This window comes from Blennius ocellaris, assembly GCF_963422515.1.
Source record: "Blennius ocellaris genome assembly, chromosome: 21".
NCBI lineage: Eukaryota > Metazoa > Chordata > Actinopteri > Blenniiformes > Blenniidae > Blennius > Blennius ocellaris.
The window spans coordinates 15,512,151-15,533,281 of NC_137670.1; the positions used below are offsets into that span (position 1 = coordinate 15,512,151).

At 46.7% G+C, this 21,131-nt stretch overlaps 2 protein-coding genes across 4 annotated transcripts in view; one reads left to right on the forward strand and one right to left on the reverse strand.

Annotated features, from left to right (window-relative positions):
* Positions 1-3,437: 3,437 nt before the first annotated feature.
* LOC308145886 (ubiquitin thioesterase ZRANB1) lies at positions 3,438-10,058 on the forward strand (the record flags this gene model as incomplete). Its single annotated transcript, XM_080517477.1, has 9 exons — positions 3,438-3,453; positions 3,547-3,734; positions 4,292-4,445; positions 5,320-5,391; positions 6,190-6,388; positions 6,997-7,117; positions 8,498-8,627; positions 8,766-8,995; positions 9,114-10,058. 9 exons carry the CDS (start codon positions 3,438-3,440, stop codon positions 9,327-9,329), a joined length of 1,326 nt encoding a protein of 441 aa, XP_080373603.1. The 3' UTR covers positions 9,330-10,058.
* A 1,882-nt stretch (positions 10,059-11,940) lies between these two features.
* The window catches only part of LOC308145695 (C-terminal-binding protein 2), a 98,261-nt gene continuing 89,070 nt past the window's right edge, over positions 11,941-21,131 (reverse strand). For all 3 annotated transcript variants that reach the window (XM_080517205.1, XM_080517204.1, XM_080517206.1), the window contains 5 exons: positions 20,763-20,977; positions 19,119-19,249; positions 16,287-16,414; positions 15,632-15,749; positions 11,941-13,290 (listed from right to left, as the gene is read on the reverse strand). In XM_080517205.1, coding sequence (XP_080373331.1) covers positions 13,110-13,290; positions 15,632-15,749; positions 16,287-16,414; positions 19,119-19,249; positions 20,763-20,977 — 773 coding nt within the window. In that variant the 3' untranslated portion in view covers positions 11,941-13,109. The remainder of the gene's footprint in view (positions 13,291-15,631; positions 15,750-16,286; positions 16,415-19,118; positions 19,250-20,762; positions 20,978-21,131) is intronic.

Below are 21,131 nucleotides of genomic sequence, written 5' to 3' on the forward strand. Positions count from 1 at the left end.
CACACACACACATACTCACACGCACACACTCACATGCACACACATACTCACACACAAACACTCACGCACGTACATACTCACACGCACACACTCACGCACATACTCACACGCACGTACATACTCACACGCAGCACACACTCACACGCACGTACATACTCACACGCATGTACATACTCACACGCACGCACACACACGTACATACTCACACGCATGCACACACTCACAGTCACGCACGCTCACACTCACGTACATACTCACACGCACACTCACGCACACATGCACACACTCACTCACATGTACTCACGCACGCACACACTCACACTCACGCAAACACTCACTCACACGCATGCACACATTAAGTAAATAGTATTTGAGGTAGCACTTCTTTTGTATACAGAATGTATTGTTCATTTTCACACATCTTTGGAATTGTTTACTATTTTGTATTGTTCATCTGCGCTACCTTAAATAAATAAATAAATAAAAAAGTGCGTCTCTACTCACATTTTCCCTATAAACACGCTGAGTACCATCGTCTCGTCGTTCAGACCCAGAACTTCTGATAGTCGCCGGTAAAGCTGCAACACACGCACACACACACGCACGCACACACACACACACACCAAGAGTGAGACAGCAGACAACAGCACCACCTAGAGGGAGGAAAGGTCTAGACACGTAGGAGACGAGACTAAAACGAGTCTCAAACGAGCACAAGACGAGTGAAAAAGCTGTAGTTTGACACCAGAATCCTTCGCTCACAGTGGAGGAACTCTTTTAACGTTGCACCCGTTGCTTCAGAATCTCCGTCCGGAAGAACCGGCGACGGCGTTTTGAACGTTGAAAGTTTTCAGGTCGTTCTGCACTCGTCATGGCGACCCTGGTCGCCATGGCAACCAGGGTGGCCATGGCAACCAGGGTCGGCCCGCCGACGCTTCTGACCGGCGGATTGAGATCGCTGGAAGAAAGAGTCCCGTTTTTCCATGCGAACGGCAGAAACGGCACCGGCGGTGCAGTTTTCACGTCGGGCCACCGGAGGGCGCTGCTGCTAGCTGCTGTTAGCTTTAGCGCTGAAGCGGCAGGCGGACATGTTTCCCTCCACTGTGAGGAAGCGGGACGCTACGACCAACAAGCACACTGCTGCTACGTCACCACTTATCTGGGACGGTCGCTTTGCAGGTTCTGGTCCAAACAGAGAGAAGCAGAGGGATGAGGAGGAGGAGGAGGAGGAGGAGGAGGAGGTCTGCTGGGTTCTGGTGTGGCGGACCGTTCCGGACAAGCGTCTCACCTTTGAGGACTTCTGCACCTGGTCCCCGATGTAGATCTTCCTGAACTGCTCGAAGAAGCTGAGCATGGCGAGCTCCAGCCGCTCGTTGCCGGCCTGGGCGAGGCGCGAGTCGGTCAGGTTCATGAGCTGGAGCACCCTGAGACACAGACACAGCGTCGCCATGACAACCGGGACCGCTGCTGGTCGCCTGGTCCGAAGAGGGTTCAGCTTCTGAGAGCTGCTGGAGGGACTAAAGAGTCTAAAGGGTCTTGAGCGTGGTCTAAAGAGTCTAGAGCGTGGTCTAAAGGGTCTAAAGAGTCTAAAGCGTGGTCTAAAGAGTCTAGAGCGTGGTCTAAAGGGTCTAAAGAGTCTAAAGCGTGGTCTAAAGGGTCTAGAGCGTGGTCTAAAGAGTCTAAAGAGTCTAGAGCGTGGTCTAAAGGGTCTAAAGAGTCTGGAGCGTGGTCTAAAGAGTCTAGAGCGTGGTCTAAAGGGTCCTAAAGAGTCTAGAGCGTGGTCTAAAGAGTCTACAGAGTCTAGAGCATGGTCTAAAGAGTCTAGAGCATGGTCTAAAGAGTCTAGAGCGTGGTCTAAAGAGTCTAGAGCGTGGTCTAAAGAGTCTAGAGCGTGGTCTAAAGGGTCTAAAGAGTCTAGAGCGTGGTCTAAAGAGTCTACAGAGTCTAGAGCATGGTCTAAAGAGTCTAGAGCATGGTCTAAAGAGTCTAGAGCGTGGTCTAAAGGGTCTAAAGAGTCTAGAGCGTGGTCTAAAGAGTCTAGAGCGTGGTCTAAAGAGTCTAGAGCGTGGTCTAAAGAGTCTAGAGCATGGTCTAAAGAGTCTAGAGCATGGTCTAAAGAGTCTAGAGCGTGGTACCTCGCCGCTTGGCTCAACGACGGATGCGGTTGCTGTTATGTACAAAAGGAGGGAAGGGGCGGCGGTAATCTGCACGGGACAGAGGACACTCTGTCCGACGCGCCGCTCTCTCTCTCTGCGACTCGGCGTGCTACGACGCCACAGTGCTCCGTCTGTTCTGCCGCCCGACGGCGTGACGACTGTTCTCACACCGGTTACACGGAGAGGTCGTCAGAAGTGTGGTCTGACGTCAAGACCCATTTTTTTCCCGCCGATTTGAATATTTATTTGTTGTCATTGAGCCGCACCAAAGGAGAGCACGGCTCTACGTATTATAGCTTTTTGAGTATAATGTTTAAGTACTTATGCTTCCTTAATAGAGGAGTACTGTGCTTAAGCCTATATTTAATGAAAACCATAATATTTACAGACAGGCTTGATCCTGAAGATTTAGTTTCTACTGCTCTGAGTGTATTCTGTTATACTGTCCCGGTTTTTATATCTCCGAGACCGATTCTTCCACTGATATAAATAACCTCTGAGTGCAGACGGGCGGTGAAGACGATACGGATTAGAAAGCAGTCGGTACTTTGAAATGGTTTGAATGCCTCGTTTGAAAATCAACCGCTATTCCCAAAACCAACAAATCTGGTTTCACTTATTTACCAAATCTGTACAAACTGGTTAGATTTGACACTGGATTCTTCTTTTGAAGCACTTTCTTTTTTCTTTTTTTTTGCTCTGAATCTAGTTTCATGCTTCCATTTGTCAGTTTTATCTGAGGCTTCGCTGTTTTCCACATTGCGAGCGTATTTGTCAGACGTTGCTCAACAGCTCAACACATAACCGAGGAACTTTTCACCATTGAGAGCGAGGTTAAATTTAGTTCTGGGGTCTTTTTGTTCTCTCTTTAAATAACCCCACAGAGTCGCTGACCATAGCGTTTTAGTTGTGTCTGACTTTTTCTTAGAGCACACTGAGATCTACGTCCTTTGGGGGGGGGGGGGTCACCTGGAATGAAAGGTTTTGGTTCTAATGACCTGTATGCCAAGAACAGAAACGGAGAATCTCAGGTGCACTGGGCAACGTTGTGTTTCAACCATGACCAAATGTGTATTGTTTTCGATTCATTATTCAAAAATGATCTGGTAAAGTCTTAACTCCGCCGTAAAATTGTGAGCGTTTCTTTTTGGACCAGATAAAATAACTTTTTGCTGAAAATATAAGATTTTGCTTTTGTTTTGTTTTTTTGTTTTCCTACTCAAGCATCAGAAAACTGTTTGCAAAAAAAAAAAAAATGGAAATGGTGGGCTCCTCGCATACATGAATTCCAGGAGAAGTTTAAGAGTCCATGAAGACGCTGGTCCATTTTTTTATATTTTGGGTTTGCCTCTCCCCTTTTTTGAAAACCTCCTCCGTTTGCCTGCCGCAGGGGTCGTGGAGGGCGACCTGGGCGCAATAGAAGCCTACAAGTCGTCCGGCGGGGACATCGCCCGGCAGCTCTCTGCCGACGAGGTGCAGCTCCTCAACCGGTCCTCGGCGTTCGACGTGGGCTTCACCCTGGTCCACCTGGCCATCCGCTTCCAGAGGCAGGACATGCTCGCCATCCTGCTGACCGAGGTGAGCGTGACGTCGCTCGCCTGTTATTTTGAAGCGGGGGGGGGGGGTCTGCGCGGCACCGCTCCTCCACCTCCACCACATCAGCCCGTAATTGTTCTTCACCGAGGAGGACGACGTACAGCAGATGCTTCTAAGACCTATGATTACAGCGGAAGTGCACTTTGTGGATTAGGCGGAGGATTAGCCCCGCTGTGGTTCTGTCACTGCGCCCTAATGGACCCGGTAATACAACGCCGGTATGGTTTTGCAAGGAGGGCAAACAGTGACTGCGGTGGGAAGTAAGTCGGTGAGGGCGGAAGGAAAGGACGACCTCTTCAGTGTGTATGGCAGGGTGCGATGTCCACTGGAAGACAATATGGGTCACGTATGAAATATTCCAAGAGTGTTTAATAATAGAGAATATAAGATTTGAACTATGAACTTTCCTAAATGCTGTTTTCAGTACCTTTGATAACCTATTTTAATAACTTCGTTTTAGATTCTATAAATTGCATGAATGGGCAGGGAAATGAAAGAATCTCATATACACTTTGTTTTTTTGTTTGTCTTTTTTGCAGGTGACCCAACAGGCAGCTAAGTGTATTCCCTCTATGGTGTGCCCCGAGCTGACGGAGCAGATCCGCAGGGAGATCGCCGCTTCGCTGCATCAACGCAAAGGAGACTTCGCCTGTTACTTCCTCAGCGACTTGGTCACCTTCACCCTGCCAGCAGGTACGACGTCATGACCATCGCGCCACCGGGGCTTTGTTTACCCCCGCGTTAGAGTCCGTCCCGTCTTTACCGCTGCGTAAATATCACCAACATGTGGCTCTTATTAATAACGACAACAGCCTTTTTTTTTTTCATGCAAACATCAGAAGTTGCATTCTGGCTCTGGAGTATATATTTTTTTCTTCCCCCCCGCCCCACATAGAAGAAATATGCATGGTATCAGTGTGTGAACGTGAATGTTTTCTCTTCACCGGAGACCTGGAAGCGCTGGTTCCCGAGCTGGTTCCTGCAGCCTTGCTCGGTGGCGCGGCAGCTCCGCGTCTCGTCCCCGTGGCGTAACGACTGAAACGCACTTCGCTTGAAAGAACTCGCCCCGTATTCCGATTCAGTGCCGCACACAACGCTGCCGGGATAAAAGATTACGCAGGCTTCACCGATGGATTTGACTTTCTTTTTTTTTTTTTTTTTTTTCATGTGTTATGCCAAGTATTCTGCACAGTGAGTTTGGCCAAAGGCCAAGCTGCAGGCCATCTCTCCGTTTCGGTCTCCCCGGCTCTCGGGACACAAGCCAGTGCCATTCACTATTGAACCAGAGAATAGCCACCAGTGTTCTGGCTTTTGTTTGCGCACAGTTCAATACACACAGAAAGCGCAAAGCATTCTGTCCAGAGCTTGTGTTTACTGTGTGCCATTGACAAAATGTCATCCAGTGAATGGAACTTCAAAGAACAGCCCCTTCTGTGTGTGTCATTACTGTAGGGTCTGTGTTTCCCTCAGCGAGCCTGCCATTAGATTATAATGAGCATGAAAACACTGCAGCTTTCACGTGTGTGTGTGTGTGTGTGTGTTTCTGTGTGTGTGTGTGTGTGTCCAGATATTGAGGACTTGCCTCCGGCCGTCCAGGAGAAGCTGTTCGACGAGGTTTTGGACCGAGATGTGCAGAAAGGTACTTTGGATCCACTCACATTTTGTTCGACGTCTCTCCACGTTCCCGGTCTGAATATTGTGACGTCGTCTCGTCGACATCTGCAACTCCTGCTCCGCCCCGCCTACAAATCAACAAGCGCTCTGGTTTTTTTTTTTTTGTGTGTCGAACCAACTAAGCGTCCTCATCCGATGAGTGTAAATAGGTTAACGAGGCACGCTCGTCTCCCTTGCGCATACTTCTATCTTACAAAACGGCGTTCTAATAATGACGACCTCACATGTGTACTGGAGCTGTCAGAGGGATCATGTGACCTAGATAAACGGGGCCAGTGGCGAAAGGGGCTTCTTTCTGAGACTGGATGAGCATGTTTAGAAATAAGATTTTGTCAAGAAAATGGGGGGGGGGTATAAAAATGTTGAAAAGCAGGTTATGCAACTTGCAGTTTGTCTCCTTAATGAACAGCTGCTGCAGTTTCCACACAGCATCTGTGCCGTCCCATGCTGGCTTTTTTTTTTTGTAAACCGATTAGAAACGATCAGCTTTTTATTTATTTATTTTTAATTTTTTACAGCACTAATGTAATAATTTGTCACATGAAGGGGGGGAAAAAATGTCGTCCCTATCGTTTTGCTCTCGTTTCGGTTTTTGAAAGCCGTCTCGCCGTCTCTGCTGAATAGAAAATCTCTTATGTGTTCCCGCCGCCCAAAAAAAAAAAACGGATTGATGAAGGCAAAAAAAAAAAACGGATTGATGAAGGCACGTGGCGTTGTTAGTGCATTCGGTAGCGTCCTCACAGCAGTTTTTGTCTGCCCCCAGAACTGGAGGAAGAGTCTCCCGTCATCAACTGGTCCCTGGAGCTGGGGACGCGCCTGGACAGCCGCCTGTACGCCTTGTGGAACCGCACGGCCGGGGACTGCCTGCTGGACTCGGTGCTGCAGGCCACCTGGGGCATCTACGACAAGGACTCCGTGCTCCGCAAGACGCTCCACGACAGCCTGCACGACTGCTCGCACTGGTGAGACGCTGGCCGTCGACCCGTCACGGTCGTTCTGGTGGTTTAAAAACGTGCCGTGCTGGATTTCTGGACGGTAAAATGGTTAGACCAGGACTTCCAGTAATGCCAGTAATGCCGCCGAACATGAAAGCATCAGGAATACACAACTCACCGAGAGTTTCTCCATCTCCAGTGCTTCAGTCCAGCTCACTATTTTTGCATTTTGCCATCCTATTTTCTTCCCACTTCATCTTTTCTTGTATTCTTAATATGCATGTGAGTTTTCCCATTTTGGAAGTTGAACTCTCCCCCACCTCCCGGTAACGGCGTCGTTCAGCCAAAGCGGCGTTGGCATTGGGATCATTTGAACTTGCAGGCTCACAGTCCAAGCATTTCCTCAGGATATTTGCATACTTCCCCTCACAAAGGAGGTTTGCTTGCTTGTGCGGAGAGATGAAATGTGCTGAAAAAGAACATTGAACACCGCTGTGGGGCCATGTGGATACCTTGACTATGTATCCGATGTTTTTTGTTTTGTTTTTTAGAAAATCTGCTCCTCGTGAAAGAGTGTAGGGGAAGCGAGTCATGCGAACTTTTAAAAATAGCCCCCCGTCTGTTCTTTGTTTCAGGTTTTACACACGCTGGAAGGAGTGGGAGTCGTGGTACTCGCAGAGCTTCGGTTTACATTTCTCCCTCCGAGAGGAGCAGTGGCAGGAGGACTGGGCGTTCATCCTGTCTCTGGCCAGCCAGGTGATTATGAGGTTCCTCCTGCTTTACTCACTTCCTCCAGTCGAAAGAGGGGGGGGGAAGCAGCCCAGTGCGGAGAATATAGAGAACTGCTGCTCTCGAAAAGATAAAGCACCAACCTGCTTATATAACTTAATAGTTGAGCGAAGCAGTTTGGACAGAATGTCCTGATATCGTATGCTTGTTGTATCATGTGCACATTTCATGCATTAAAACGTCACCGACAGTGAATATCACAGAATGGATTGAAATGGGATTAAAGTCGTCTTTGTAACAAGTGACTCTCTGGGAGTTACTCGCTCCGTCATGCTCGAGTCATTTTTTTTTTTTTTTTTTTTCAAATTTGCACAGTATGAATGTTGATCCCAGATTAATATGCTGTGTGCACAATACGCACTCAGCTGGCTTAACAGAGACTAGACTGATCGCGTCTCTAATACGGGAAGATGGTTTTATAAATTGGAAGGAACAAATGTCGATTATAATCATCCCAGAGCCATACGTCGTGTCTCCTCTCGTGATCAGAAATCCGCATTCAAACATCTGAGGCTGAGCCCATGTGCTATTAAATATACATAAAAATATACTTCTATAGATTCAGTTCGGATCAAGTGCTGATATCTCGTTATCATGTCGCAGCAACTCAGACCTTCAACTATTCCTCTGCTGCCTCTTTGGGGCGACTCAACACACCACCTTGTGGCGGGGAATTGTATTACAAGATGATGAAGAATTTTTGCAGAAATTGGCAAGTTTATTTAAAAAAAAAAAATGTAGAATTGTCATTTTGAGATATTTATTTGAGATTATGTTGCTTTACATGAAACAAAAGTATTACCTATTTTAATTGAAGGGAACAGGAGACGCAGTTGGAGGACGTACGGCGTGTAAGTGGGATCGTGTGTGAATGACAAGGAGGGCATCAGCAATTCCTGTCGATCCTCTAAGATGAAGTCACACATTGACTGACGGCTCATCTCGCGCTCCGTCGCAACATGTGACCCCGGGATTACACGCATTTGTCTCAGAGACGCAAACACACAGCAAAGGCCACCGTGTGGCGAGAGCCAGCGGATAAAATCAGACTGTTTTATCCTCGTCTGATAAGCGAGGCTGAAAGGCTATTGTAAGTGTAGCATTTAAAAAATAATAAAATAAATAATCGAGTCCTGTAATCTGCTTTGGGCGTCCTCACTGGTTTTAGATGTGTTGTATTATCAGACTGTATTTTACACTCAGGCGACGTCTATTTGATCAGAACTGCCGCATGATGTGTCGTTTCCTTCATTTCCCGTCCCGTTGTTGATCGTCGTCCTCTCTCCTCTCCTCTCCTCTCCTCTCCTCTCCTCTCCTCTCCTCTCCTCTCCTCTCCTCTCCTCTCAGCCCGGGGCCAGCCTGGAGCAGACCCACATTTTTGTCCTCGCACATATTCTTCGAAGACCCATCATAGTCTACGGAGTGAAATACTACAAAAGTTTCCGTGGGGAAACGTTAGGATACACTCGTTTTCAAGGTGAGGCATCGACAGTTTTAAGGGCCGTCTGGATTGCTGAATAAATTCGCGGCGTATGCCGTTCTAGCGGCGTGTGCTCTTGATCGCACGCGACGGGAATAGTGATTGCAGCTCGTGTGTGTGTGTGTGTTCTGTCAGGTGTGTACCTGCCTCTGCTGTGGGAGCAGAGCTTCTGCTGGAAGAGCCCCATCGCGCTGGGCTACACGCGGGGCCACTTCTCGGCCCTGGTGGCCATGGAGAACGACGGCTACGACAATCGCGGTGCGGGCGCCAACCTCAACACGGACGACGACGTCACCGTCACGTTCCTGCCGCTGGTGGACAGCGAGAGGAAGCTGCTGCACATTCACTTCCTGTCCGCGCAAGAGGTGGGCGCCGGCGTTCACGTTTTCACTTCTGCTGATTTAAAAAAACAAAACAAAAAAAAAAAAACCAACACCTCATATGACTCGTTCTGTTGTTGTTGTTGTTGTCGTCGCTCCTCAGATGGGCAACGAGGAGCAGCAGGAGAAGCTGCTGAGGGAGTGGCTGGACTGCTGCGTGACGGAGGGCGGCATGCTCGCCGCCATGCAGAAGAGCTCCCGCCGCCGCAACCACCCGCTGGTCACCCAGATGGTGGAGAAGTGGCTGGACCGGTACCGGCAGATCCGGCCGTGCGCCTCCCTCTCCGACGGCGAGGAAGAGGACGACGAAGACGAATGAGTCAAGAGACGCCATAAGAGCTCCCAGCTCTTGACGGACGTTAAAAACTTTTTCTTTTTTTTTTTTTTTTTCCTTCCCCCCCCCCCACCACCCTCCCTTTCTCTCAAATCTTCAACTTGTAATAATGCATGTGTTCTGTGAGCCCTGTGGTAGAAACCATACCAGCACCATCCACCTGATCCCTGATCACTGCTCCACCCAGTGTGGTCTCTTCGCCCCGCTGTCCCCCCCAATGCTCCCCCCCCTATCAGTAACCGGCTCCACGTGGGAGGGATACTAGAAGATATAGGAACATATACTGTATTTAAGAAGAAAAGGAAAAAAAAATCCCGACGCTGCACTAGAAGATGACTTTAATTTCCAGAAATTGTTCTTCGAACCTGAGAGGATGCTTTTCTGTGTGTGTGTGTGTGTGTGTGTGTTTTCAGATTTAAAAGAACACCTGCCCCCCCCCACCCGATTGCCGATCCCTCTGCGAGCCCCACTCTGCCGTTTCGGTTTATTTATTTGTTTAGGAGAGTTTAGCGCGCGGAGGCGGTCACTTCTGTTCTGCCCCGTTTTATCAGTTTGATCCGTACAGTCTTGAAGTCTTTTTTTTTTTTTTTATTCTAATTATTTTGCGCAGATGATACCTGCAGTCTGTGAGGGGAGGGGAGGGGGGGGGATGAAGAGGAGTTTACTGACATTTTTAAGCGTGACTTGGTATTTCCTGTTAGAGTGGGTGGTGGTGATGCTGGTGGGGGACGAGACAAAGTCAAAACACTCTGGCTCTTTTCAGTGGAGAGCGTTAACATTAAATTTGACTCACTTGCATCTACTTTGTTGGCGTTTGTTTATTTTTTTCCCCCCCTTTTTTTTTTTAACACATTGAGTTGATTTTTTTTTTTTCCCTGGCTCTGCTCAGCACAAGGAGTAATATCCCAGAGCAGCTTTATTTGAAATTGCATACGTGATCATTAATATTGTCTGGCGACAGATTTAAGATCATACATGGAGCAGCGATGGGGAAACTTTAATTATTGAAGCGGCGTTACAGATCTGCCACAATCTAATAGATTATTACTAGTTTATTGAATATTTTATTGACTTGATTACTGACGGGACCCTGAAGCATGAGGTGGAGCTGCTGGCGACGAGGAACAAAACTGACTCTTTCAAAAGCAGTTAAATGAATCTCAACTAGGCCAGAGCGCTAAGATATTAACGTTAAAACACCTTTAAGTAACATCTCAGAAGATGTCCCTTTGTTTTAGGAGAAAGAATTTCAAGTACACTCTAAAAATGTTCACATTTACTGCAGGGTTTGTTTTTTTTTGCTTTTTTAATACAAATAAGGCACTTTGACATGCTGCAAGTTCAGCAGTACAAACTTGATGCTGTTTGTTCAATATTTTTCCCCTCAAGAAGTTTAAAATGCATTTGCAGGGAAATGTGCAAACAGGAAAACAAGAACAAGTGATGTACTGTGAGATTAATACAAGATGAAACAGCCGGCAGTGTTAACTTGAATCATGGCCGTGATAAAAGTAATAAAATAAAGGGGGGGGGGTTCAAGTAATCTCTCCATCTCGGAAGACATTTTTGTCCTGAAAATAAAAGCACTACGGTACTTAATTTAACGGTATAGAGAACGATCAGGGCTGGCAGACGTCTTGAGCAACGACGCCATTATTAAACGACGGTTATGAACCTGGCCAAAGGTTTTCACAGTCCGCTGTTTGCGTTTCGACGGAAATTGTGCAAGCTGACCACGCAGACGCCGGGCGACTCCACCGCTCTGTGACGTGACGTCTTCATCCCACGCTACGAGGAGAAAGTCGTCCAAAGGTGGGGGAGACAAGCAAATGATGCACAGAGGTGGATTTTTTTTTTTTTTTTATACACTGGATGGAACTACACGCAGAAGGCCTCCCCCAGCCAGGGTTTGACCGAACTCAACCGCACTGTGGAAAAATCAAGCAGTCGGCGCAGACGGCTGGTTTGTCAGAATCGTATCTTTTTATTTGAACTGCACTGAATGCTAAATGTTCACCTTGTACAAGAAACAAATACAAATACTCACACTAAAAACAAAAACATACTGCTGGCTGCCTCTTCTGCTATTGTTGGGACACTAAGTAGGAGTTTCAGCTATTGCTCTTACAGAGTACAGGACGCCCCAAACAAAAAATAAAGAAAGAAAAAAAACCTGGCCTTCGATAGAACAAAGAAAAGAAAATATAAGGAGGAGGAGGAGAGAGAGTGAGAGAGAGAGAGAGAGAGAGAGAGAAAGAGAGAGAGAGAGGGGGTGGACCACATAGGACTATGGTTATAGGAACATTTAACTAGGCAATACAAATCTAACAGGACTCTTCAAAACTCTTTTAAACACCAAAAAACGTGGGATGCGCCTTGTATATAAAAATACCACAATAGAGAGGATGATGGAGGAGAGAAAATATTCAGACTAAACAACATTATTAGTCTTATCTTTTTTTTTCCTCAAAGACAAAAAATCTCTTAGGGTGGGAGAGAAAAAAAACACAAGAACTGCAAAAAAGTGTTTTCCTGAGTCATTAAGAAATTAAGTTCGCTTCAACCCTTTCTGCCTTTAAGTTGGAAATGTGCTCAAAGAAGTGTGGAAGCCACAATCTCTGCACAGTGTTTTCTTCTGCACGCTGACCTCGCCGATAATAATTTAAATAGAAAGTGACATACTTTAGCTGGTGACTTAACAAAAAAAAAAAAAAAAACCCTAAAACTTCAGATACAATCAATAAACTGGATGTAAAGTGGATTTTTTTTTTTTGTTGAGGTGAGCATCAAACAATAAACCTTCAATATGTTGCACCAACTAAAAAAAACAACAACAACCTCATTAGTCACGTGTGCAGAGGAGAGAAGAAGAAGAAGAAGGAAAAAAAAACAAACTCCTCACAACTGTGTGGATGCGCCCCCTGGTGGTGGACACGTGTAACCGCAACTGCGCCGATCAGGAAAGGGTTAAAGTCGACTTGAGATTACTTTAACTGATGAGCAATCTTTTCTTCTTGTTTGATGAATGATAAATATATATATAAGTCAATAATCCATTTTAAGTCATTCACACTGACGATAGAAAGAAAATAATAATAATAATAATAATAATAATAATAATTCTCTTCTGAGGCATAATGAGGGGCCTAAACAACACACACTTGTTACATAAGGAGGGAACTGGGAGGGGGGGTGGGGGGTCCGATCTGGAGAGTCTGGGTGGTGGTGGTGGGGGGGGTAATAAGGTCCAGTAGCACATGATGCCAGAGATTTTTCTCTTGTTCTTCCACTGGTGAGTCGAGATGTGGGCCTACATTTCCCATGAGGTGTACTGGGGGGGGGGGGGGGGGGGGGGGGGGGCAGAGTCTCATCGGGTTTTACCCCGGAGCACTAAAAACACTGGACTCTGTGTCCACAATCATAGGCATGTCCCGAAGAAACACAGGCAAAAAAAAAGAAAGAAAAAAAAGAGAGAAAACAACCCATCATCATCATCATCATCATCATCAAAGAGTAGAGTCGATACTGAACCCGAAGAGACAGAGAGTAAAAACTAAAACGTTAAAAGTACAAATCCTGGGGAACGACTGGCGCCGCTCCCAGTCGCCGGCTGGTTCCAACCCCCAGCCGCCGCTTGTGTTGTTTCACTGTCTCTTGGTCCCAGTTGGTCGGTTTGCCTCGTGATTGGTTGGTTTTGCGAGTGCCGGCGGGGTTTCGCTCGCCGCCGGGGGGGGCGGGGGATGGGAGGGGGGTCCCTTCTTGCTGCTATTGCTCGGTGAGGTGCTCTCTGGTCTCGCCGTGTTTGGAGGGCTGGTTGGGCGACGGGGCCTGGGAGGGGTGTGTACCGGAGGGCAGGGTGTGGGCGATGGGCACCCCACCGGGCACCATGCCCTCGAGCGCCCCCGGGATGCCACCTGGAGCTACTCCTACCACGCCCGGAGGGTATCTGAGGGCGGGAGAGGTCAGAGGTCAGAGGTCAGAGGACGGCGGGACCCGCGACGGTCATTCCCTCTGAGATCCTCAAACTCGGGAGACGTTTTTGCCACTTTCATCTGAATAACATTAGTCTGCAGCCACAACATCAACATAATGTCACTCATATAGGTAAATATAGTGTTTTACACATTTGAACCACTTCCACGCAATATTAAAAGGGTTTTTTATATTTAATTTCTCCAGCAATGTGAGGTATTTCAGAGCATTCAGCATTCTTATTTTCTCTCCACACATTAAACTTGCAGGTGAAGCGTCATTAAAATCAGGACACTTTGGATTTAAGTGAAATAAACAGATGATTTGTCGAGCCACAGGTTACTGGACTCACCAGAGGTACGTGAGCGCCCTCTAGTGGCGACATGGATGAAAGTCATAGGACTAAAAAAAAGGTGTAATCTATAAATAATACAAATTCAAACTTTAAAATGAAGACTTTGTTTTAATTTTCCTGTAGTGATGAAAACCATCATGCTTTGGCTTGCTGTAGTCTATCTTTTCAAAATACATTCACTACTGCTTTAAACTTCTGTTTAAATGATATTTCTTTGACTATTTGTTCTGAGTAAATCATTAAACGATGAACATTTATGTGTAAAGAACATTAAGATTGAGTCTGATTAAAGTGCAAATATTCAGCAAGAAAGTAATTATATGATATGAAGAATCATATAGCAGCTATTTTTTTAACATTATATAACGATTTGATTTTCTTGGAATAATAATCTTGGAGTTTCAGACTTTTTCACCAACATTAAACGCTCCCATAAGAAGTTTTGCACGCTCACTTAATAAAGAAATGACTTCTTTATACACAAAGATCCTTGATATCTACTGGATTTATGCTTTCTTACACACATTAAAGTGTCGCAGCCTCTGAGTTATAATGGTACAAGTAACAAAAGGAAGCACTGTGTCTCATCATGACTTCAGCTCTTATTAAATTATTGTTTAGTCTATAAAATCCACAGAACGAGAGATCGTTGGCAAGGTTATAACTGTGTGATTCGCGCTGATAAAGAAGAGAGAGGAATTCATTAAACCGACTCGCAGATCATATGGCTTGTTGAACAAATTCTTATCAGCTAATTTGTGCGGCGTTGAAAATGATATTTATCCCTAAATGCATGTCTTTCCTGAGAGGGAAAAAAACCCCAAAAGACCACGGCTTGACGTTTCCAATGAGTCATTCCATTATGATGGAAGGGGCAAAAACCGGGTGGGAAAAAAAAAATCCATCATTCACAGAGGGAAGAGGGAGAAAGGAAGAGTCACTCCAGAGACGTCGAGTCAGAGAGAAGCCGCGACCAGGAGGAACTATGAAGCATGACTCCATCCAGGAAAACGACACCTGAATGGCTTCAAGTCATGCCGAGAACCTCCGTCCAGCTCTACTGTGTTCAGTCAGACAGGTGAGAGCTGAGGGGGGAGGAGGAAGATAGGAGGAGGAGGAGGAGGAGGAGGAGGAGGAAGGGGGGGGGCACACATCAGGTGAGAGGATCTAATCCGGGACCTGAGTGGCCCGGATGGTGAGTATTTACCTGCTCCTGATCTAGGCAATAATTTTGTCTTGGGGGACTCCGGTTGTTACGCCCGGAAGAGTTTGGTTCACTTGGCTGAAGAAGAAGAAGAAGGAGAAGAAGCACATGGAGGCGGAGAAACGCTGCGGTCAAGAAGGGCCCAGACACCGGGGGGGTTTTGGTTCTAGAACTACGGGTCTGTTAGTGACGGGACGTGCACTACCGTCTACTGCAGAGGTGTGAGTTCATCGCTTAACGTAGACATCGCTCATTCAAATGTACTTTGACTTGACTGGATGCAATTTGGGAAAACGTGTGGAATAGTTTCATATAGTTGCGGGAAAGCTGCTGTGATCGTGATTAAATCGTGATTAAAAAAACAAACAAACAAAAAACAAACAAACGTACAGAAGCATATGGCATTCACACACAAAACGGTTTTTTTTTTTTAACCAGATACTTTTATATTTCCAAGTTAAACAGAGACTATTTTTTAAAAATGAGAAAGAAATATTAATGAGAATAGATGTTCTTTTTTATGGTAGTTTCATAATTATTTAACAAACTATGTGGTAAACTAAAGTGATATTTATGGTGTTTAGCAACATAGAATATTATTGTTATCAAAAATTGTATTTTCTGCACTGTTTTTATAATGTGAATGCAATATGCTTCAGGACTCACAAAAAGGTGACCCCCCCCCCCCCCCCAAAAAAAGTACTGAATGCACATTTGGGCTGGAAAGTGTTTTTTTGACGCATTTCCACTGCCTACCTGTAGGCGGCGCCATTGAGTTCAGGGTGAACGCCTGGCTGATCCATGACTGCCCAGGGTGACGTGGTCACAAAGAACTCCTTGTTGACGCAGTTTCGTAGGCTGTCGGGGATCCGACCTGCAACACGACACACACACACACACACACACACACACACACACACACACACACACACACACACACACACACACACACACACACACACACACGGTGTTATTTAAAGGCAGTGCAGCAGACTGAGATACATCTCAGGCACTATAAGGCCACGACTTGTTAGCGGCGACACGGAGACGAAGTGTTAATGAGTTCAGACTGACGAACACATCAGGCGCCGACACACAGACGCAAATTAACATCATTTAACAATCTGGATGTTTCGGGGAGGTCGGCCGGCCGCCGGGAAGCGGCCCCGCTCTGCGTCGGGAAAGCTAATGATGACATCTATTAAGAGGTCCAGATTTAATAAAGGCGGCAGAGGGCCTGTTGAGGTGGAAATGTGACATCGGGGGGGGGGGGGGGGGGGGACGAGCGGCGGGTCAGCGAGGCCACGACACGGAGCAGCAGGGAGGAGCCTCGCAGGATTCTGACACTGAGAGGGGAAATTAAATCATCATTATTTTATTTTATTTATTTATTTAGCTGTGCCCCGCGTACCGGTGATGGCTCTCCGGATCTCGGTGGCGGCCGCCTCCCTCATCTCCAGAGAGGCCTGCTCGCTGTACCAGGCCGTGTGCGGCGTGCAGATCAGGTTGGGGGCGTCTTTCAATGGGCCTTGGGCAAAACTGCAACAAAAAAAAACCAAACAAACAAACAAACAAACACAGTGAGGACCACGACCACCAATGGGGGTGAAGAGCTGTTAAAAGATGTGCAGTGCCTCAGAAATAGACTCTCTATTGTTACATTTGGACCTTCAACCTGTATTTCCTCATCACCGCGTGACGCCTCTGCTCTACTTGAGGCTCGTGTCCGAAGGGGGTTTTAATTGGACGCCAGTTGCCCTGCACGTGTCCTGTAATCGCCTCTCCTGGTCTTATTGCACCGCTGTAACTTGTTTGACTGCACCGTGTCCCCGAGTGCTGAGAAAGACACATTCAGACGAAATCTATTATCGTCACTATTAATTAGGTTGCCAAAACGTGTGACATGGATTTGATTACTCAGTCATTTCGCTGTTGAGTCTTTCTCCGGGCACGTCAAAACCGATCACTTCTACTTGTGCTAACCACTATAACCACCGCGTCACCCCCTCCATCAGTGAGCTGAAATACTGCAATATGAGCATTGTATTGTTTTATTTGCCATTGAAATTGCATTGATTTGACTCAATATGTAATTCAGGCATTTTCAAAGGGTCACACACGTGACTGCGCATGCCAGTGGTTGTAATTTGGCACCAGCCTCGGCTGCATGCTCAGAGCACGTGGCCTCGCATAGAAATTCACATTGATTGGACGTCGGCTTCTGCAAATCAGGACCGAAACGACAAAAAAAACCGAACAAACAAACACCGTGTTCGATATGAACTGTCGACGTGCGACGGCTCATATGTGGTGGAAAGTAGAGAAGAGCAGATCAGGCCTCTGCAAAACTTTAGATTTCCCTGTGTGTGTGTGTGTGTGTGTGTGTGTGTGTGTGTGTGTGTGTGTGTGTGTGTGTGTGTGTGTGTGTGTGTGTGTGTGTGTGTGTGTGTGTGTGTGTCTGTGTGTCTGTGTGAGATGACTGTCTGGAAAAATGGCCAGAAGGATAAAATGTCAGTTCCTGTTATTCACAAATGCCACCATCTTCTTCCTGCTGCTCCAATACTTCCTCTCTCTCACTTCCTTTCCTCTCATGTGGATCAGGAAAAAAAAACAAAAAAAGAAAACAGACCAGCTCCCTCTCCTCCTCTTCCTCTATCCTTGTAACACCTCGCCTTGCTCTGTGTGTGTGTGTGTGTGTGTGTGTGTGTGTGTACGCCGAATCGGTGTCGTGCCGCGTGGGACTCGAGAGCCAAAAGTTACGAAACCACCCCCCTGTTGACATAGTAGGTTAGCGGAGCATGAGCTCCAGATCAGTCGGGTTCACTTTCAGGCTCCTGGAGCAGCCAGTCAGCCGAGCAGCCAACCAGAAACAAGCAGCCACCCAGCCTGCCCCCCCCCCCCCCCACCCCCCGACGCATGAATGACACATCAACTCCAGTTGCCCTCCGAGATGGGAGACACGTTATCGAAGCTGTTCGCCTCATGGTCGGGAGCAGGAGCAGAACTCAGTGGAGCCACGAGCTCAAACACAGGGGGGAAAAAAAGTGTGTGTGTGTGTGTGTGTGTGGTGGGGGGGGTGGGGGGGGGGGGGGGGATATTCAGCCACGCAGGTCAAGTCTGAAATGATTTAAAGTCACATTCAGAAGCCGAGGTCTGCAGGGCGGATGGTTTAAAGTTCAGACTCACGTGGTTTCCATATTTGAAGTGCCTGGTTTTATTCTTCTTCTTGCGAATGTTGTAATTATTACAAAATAGAAGTCACACAACAGGATATAAATAGTGCATTTCTTTACGTGTAATGCTATTGCAAATTTTTTTAATTCACAATAGTATTGTATTTATTTATCTACAACATAATAACGACAAATAATATAGTTTTAATCGTAAAATCTTGTCTGGACAGTAGAATGGAGTATCAGAGTATCAGAGCAGCAGCAAAAAAACGTAACTCTGTAGAATCGGAACCAACTTTCTTACGTGTAAATCGTCTGTTTGTTCATTTGCATTTAAAAAAAACCAACCCGTGACAAGATCTTAGTTTATCAACCAGAGAAAAGTCATTTTGAAAACTTGACTACTTTATTTTTAGTTTTTAGGAAATAACCAGGCATCCACTATGACCCAAAATAGAAACGTCTGTAAATTAAAGCATATGTTCCATGTTCTCCCTGTGGATCAGCAGGTTATTTACGAGTCCTTACAGCTTCTTCCATAGTCCATCGTGAAAATATAACATTGATTTATATTTCTTTTTTTTAATTCCCAGACCATTTTAAGAGTCTTGAACATTCTACTGGTAAAGTTTTGCCCCTGTGTTCTTCCACAGCCTTCCTTTTCTTAAAGGCTTTTCAGAGAAAGAAAACACTTCTTTAAAGGGACTATCAAGAGGCTACAAAAGTGTATATTGTACATTTTATAGAGACGAACGACCTTCAGGTAAAGTTTGTCATTGTTTCCTCTACCTGGAGACGCCGCCTTCGCCTGGTGAAGTCGACGAGGTTCTCAAAACGTCCGCCTGAACTTTTAACCGAACTTAATTTCCTCCGACGGCGACGGAGCGGCTCTTCGTCTTCCTGAAATCTACGACCTGCCGAGGCTCTGAGGGAGGCTTTTAGAAGAGGATGACGCGTCTTGAACTCATCATATATCTGCCATTGCTCCTGCCTGACTGTCTGCCTCATCGCCTCCTCGTGAATCCCCCCCCCCTTTAAGTGAAGCGTTCGCCTCCCCCTGACTTCCTTACGTGAAGGGCTCCGTCTCGTGGACGTCCAAGGCGGCGCCGCGTATCCTGCCCTCCTTCAGCGCCTGGGCCAGAGCCTTCTCATCCACCAGGCCTCCTCGCGCCGTGTTGACCAGAAACGCACCCTGACGCATCTGTGGCGCAAACAAACAAACAAACAGAAACACAAACACAAACAGTTCAGGATTGGGAGGAAAAAAAAAAAAAAAAACAGGGACACGCTGAGCTATTTACAAATAAAACGTGTGGCTTTGTGCATCTGTCAGCCTGGCAGTCACGTTAATCTGCTTGATCGTAAGCAGGAGATCAATCTGGATGACACAACCCTAAAACACATTACATGGGGCATAAATTGAGCAAAAAAAAAAAGAAAAGATATATATATATAATAAAAGCTGACACCTTTGTTGCCCCTGACATGTGAAAGATCTCGGAGGGAGAAAGCACCTGGGAGGAATACTGTCAGACGTGGGCTAGAGAGCGGTCTTTATCCAAAAAGCAAGAGATGAAATGAAGGATGAAGGATGAGCTGAAAGATGAGGCAGCACCACTGCTGCTTGTGGAATAATATAAAAAAAAAAAAAAAGAAGAAAAAAAAAAAGGCACAACAAAAAAGTGTGAGAGGGAGGGAGGAAAAAAAAAATCAAATGAATATGCTGAGAAGAAAGTAATCCCTTAATCTTGACAAAAGCTGAAATCCAGGGGCATGAAAAGCCTTTACACTGGCAGGCAGGCTTTTATTAGGCCTTGGTGGTTTTGACACATAAAAAAGAGACACAAACATTTCCATACACACACACACACACACACACACACACACACACACACACACACACACACACACACACACACACACACACACACACACACACACACACACACACACACACACACACACACACACACACACACACACTTCCACTTTAGAAGCTCAGAGCAACTGCCAAAAAATTTGGTGAGGAAAGCGAGACGGAGAAGTGTTGGTTAAGAAGCGTCTGAGGATCTTTGGGAGCGACGCACACAGTTAACTAGGTTAGTCTATTACCCGACACCCACTCCTCCATTATCCTCCTTGCAAACCGGGGGGGGGGGGTGATGGACGGGACAAAGAGAGAGAGAGAGAGAGCGAGAGAGCAGACACTGGGTGAGATGTATCCACGGCGAGCGAGGGGAGCCTCTCCTGCAGAGCCTGCAGTTCCCCAGCCTCCCTGCAGGGGTCGCCCCCAGGTTATTGACTCGGGGAAGAGCACTCCTCCCCTCGCAGCGCTCTCGGGCGTCCCGCTGTGCAGCCTCGTCGATATATTTGCTGTAGCCGTGGGCTGGCGCTAATTGCATTTGACAGAGCAAAGGAATGAATTTGTGTCCAGCTTTGGCGGAGCTTAAGATAAAGAGCGGTGGAATGTGCGAGGCTGCAAGTGTGCTGCTGTTTCCAGTTTTCTTTTTCTTTTTTTTTTCTCCCTCCTCCTTTCTTTCCAACTACAATGCTCTTCAGGACAGCCTCCAGGCTGACAGAGTAATAATACACCGGCAGCTCTGCTTGTCTACCTGCTAGATAGCGCCGCATTAAGCCCGGGTCAGGTCACAGCTGTTCAACGATACGCTCAGTGTGTGTGTGTGTGTGTGTGTGTGTGTGTTTCACTAATGCACCTGTTTGATGGTGAAGTCGTTGATGAGGTGGTGGTTGTGCTCGTTCAGGTTGCAGTGCAGGGAGACGCAGTCGCTCTGGTAGAGCAGGTCCTGCAGGGTGTAGACGCGCTGCACGCCCAGCGAGCGCTCCAGGCCGTCCTGCAGGTACGGGTCGTAGAAGATGACGTTGAAGCCGAACACCTTGGCTCGCACGGCCACCGCCTGGCCCGAACGTCCTGAACACACACACACACACACACACACACACAACAGATGAGCAAACAGAGAGCTTTCAATTTACAGCTATGTTCAGTTTTTAGGCAACCAATGCTGTTATCTATGTATTGAATGATGTCGTTGCAAAGATCAGATCCAATTCAATGTCAAATA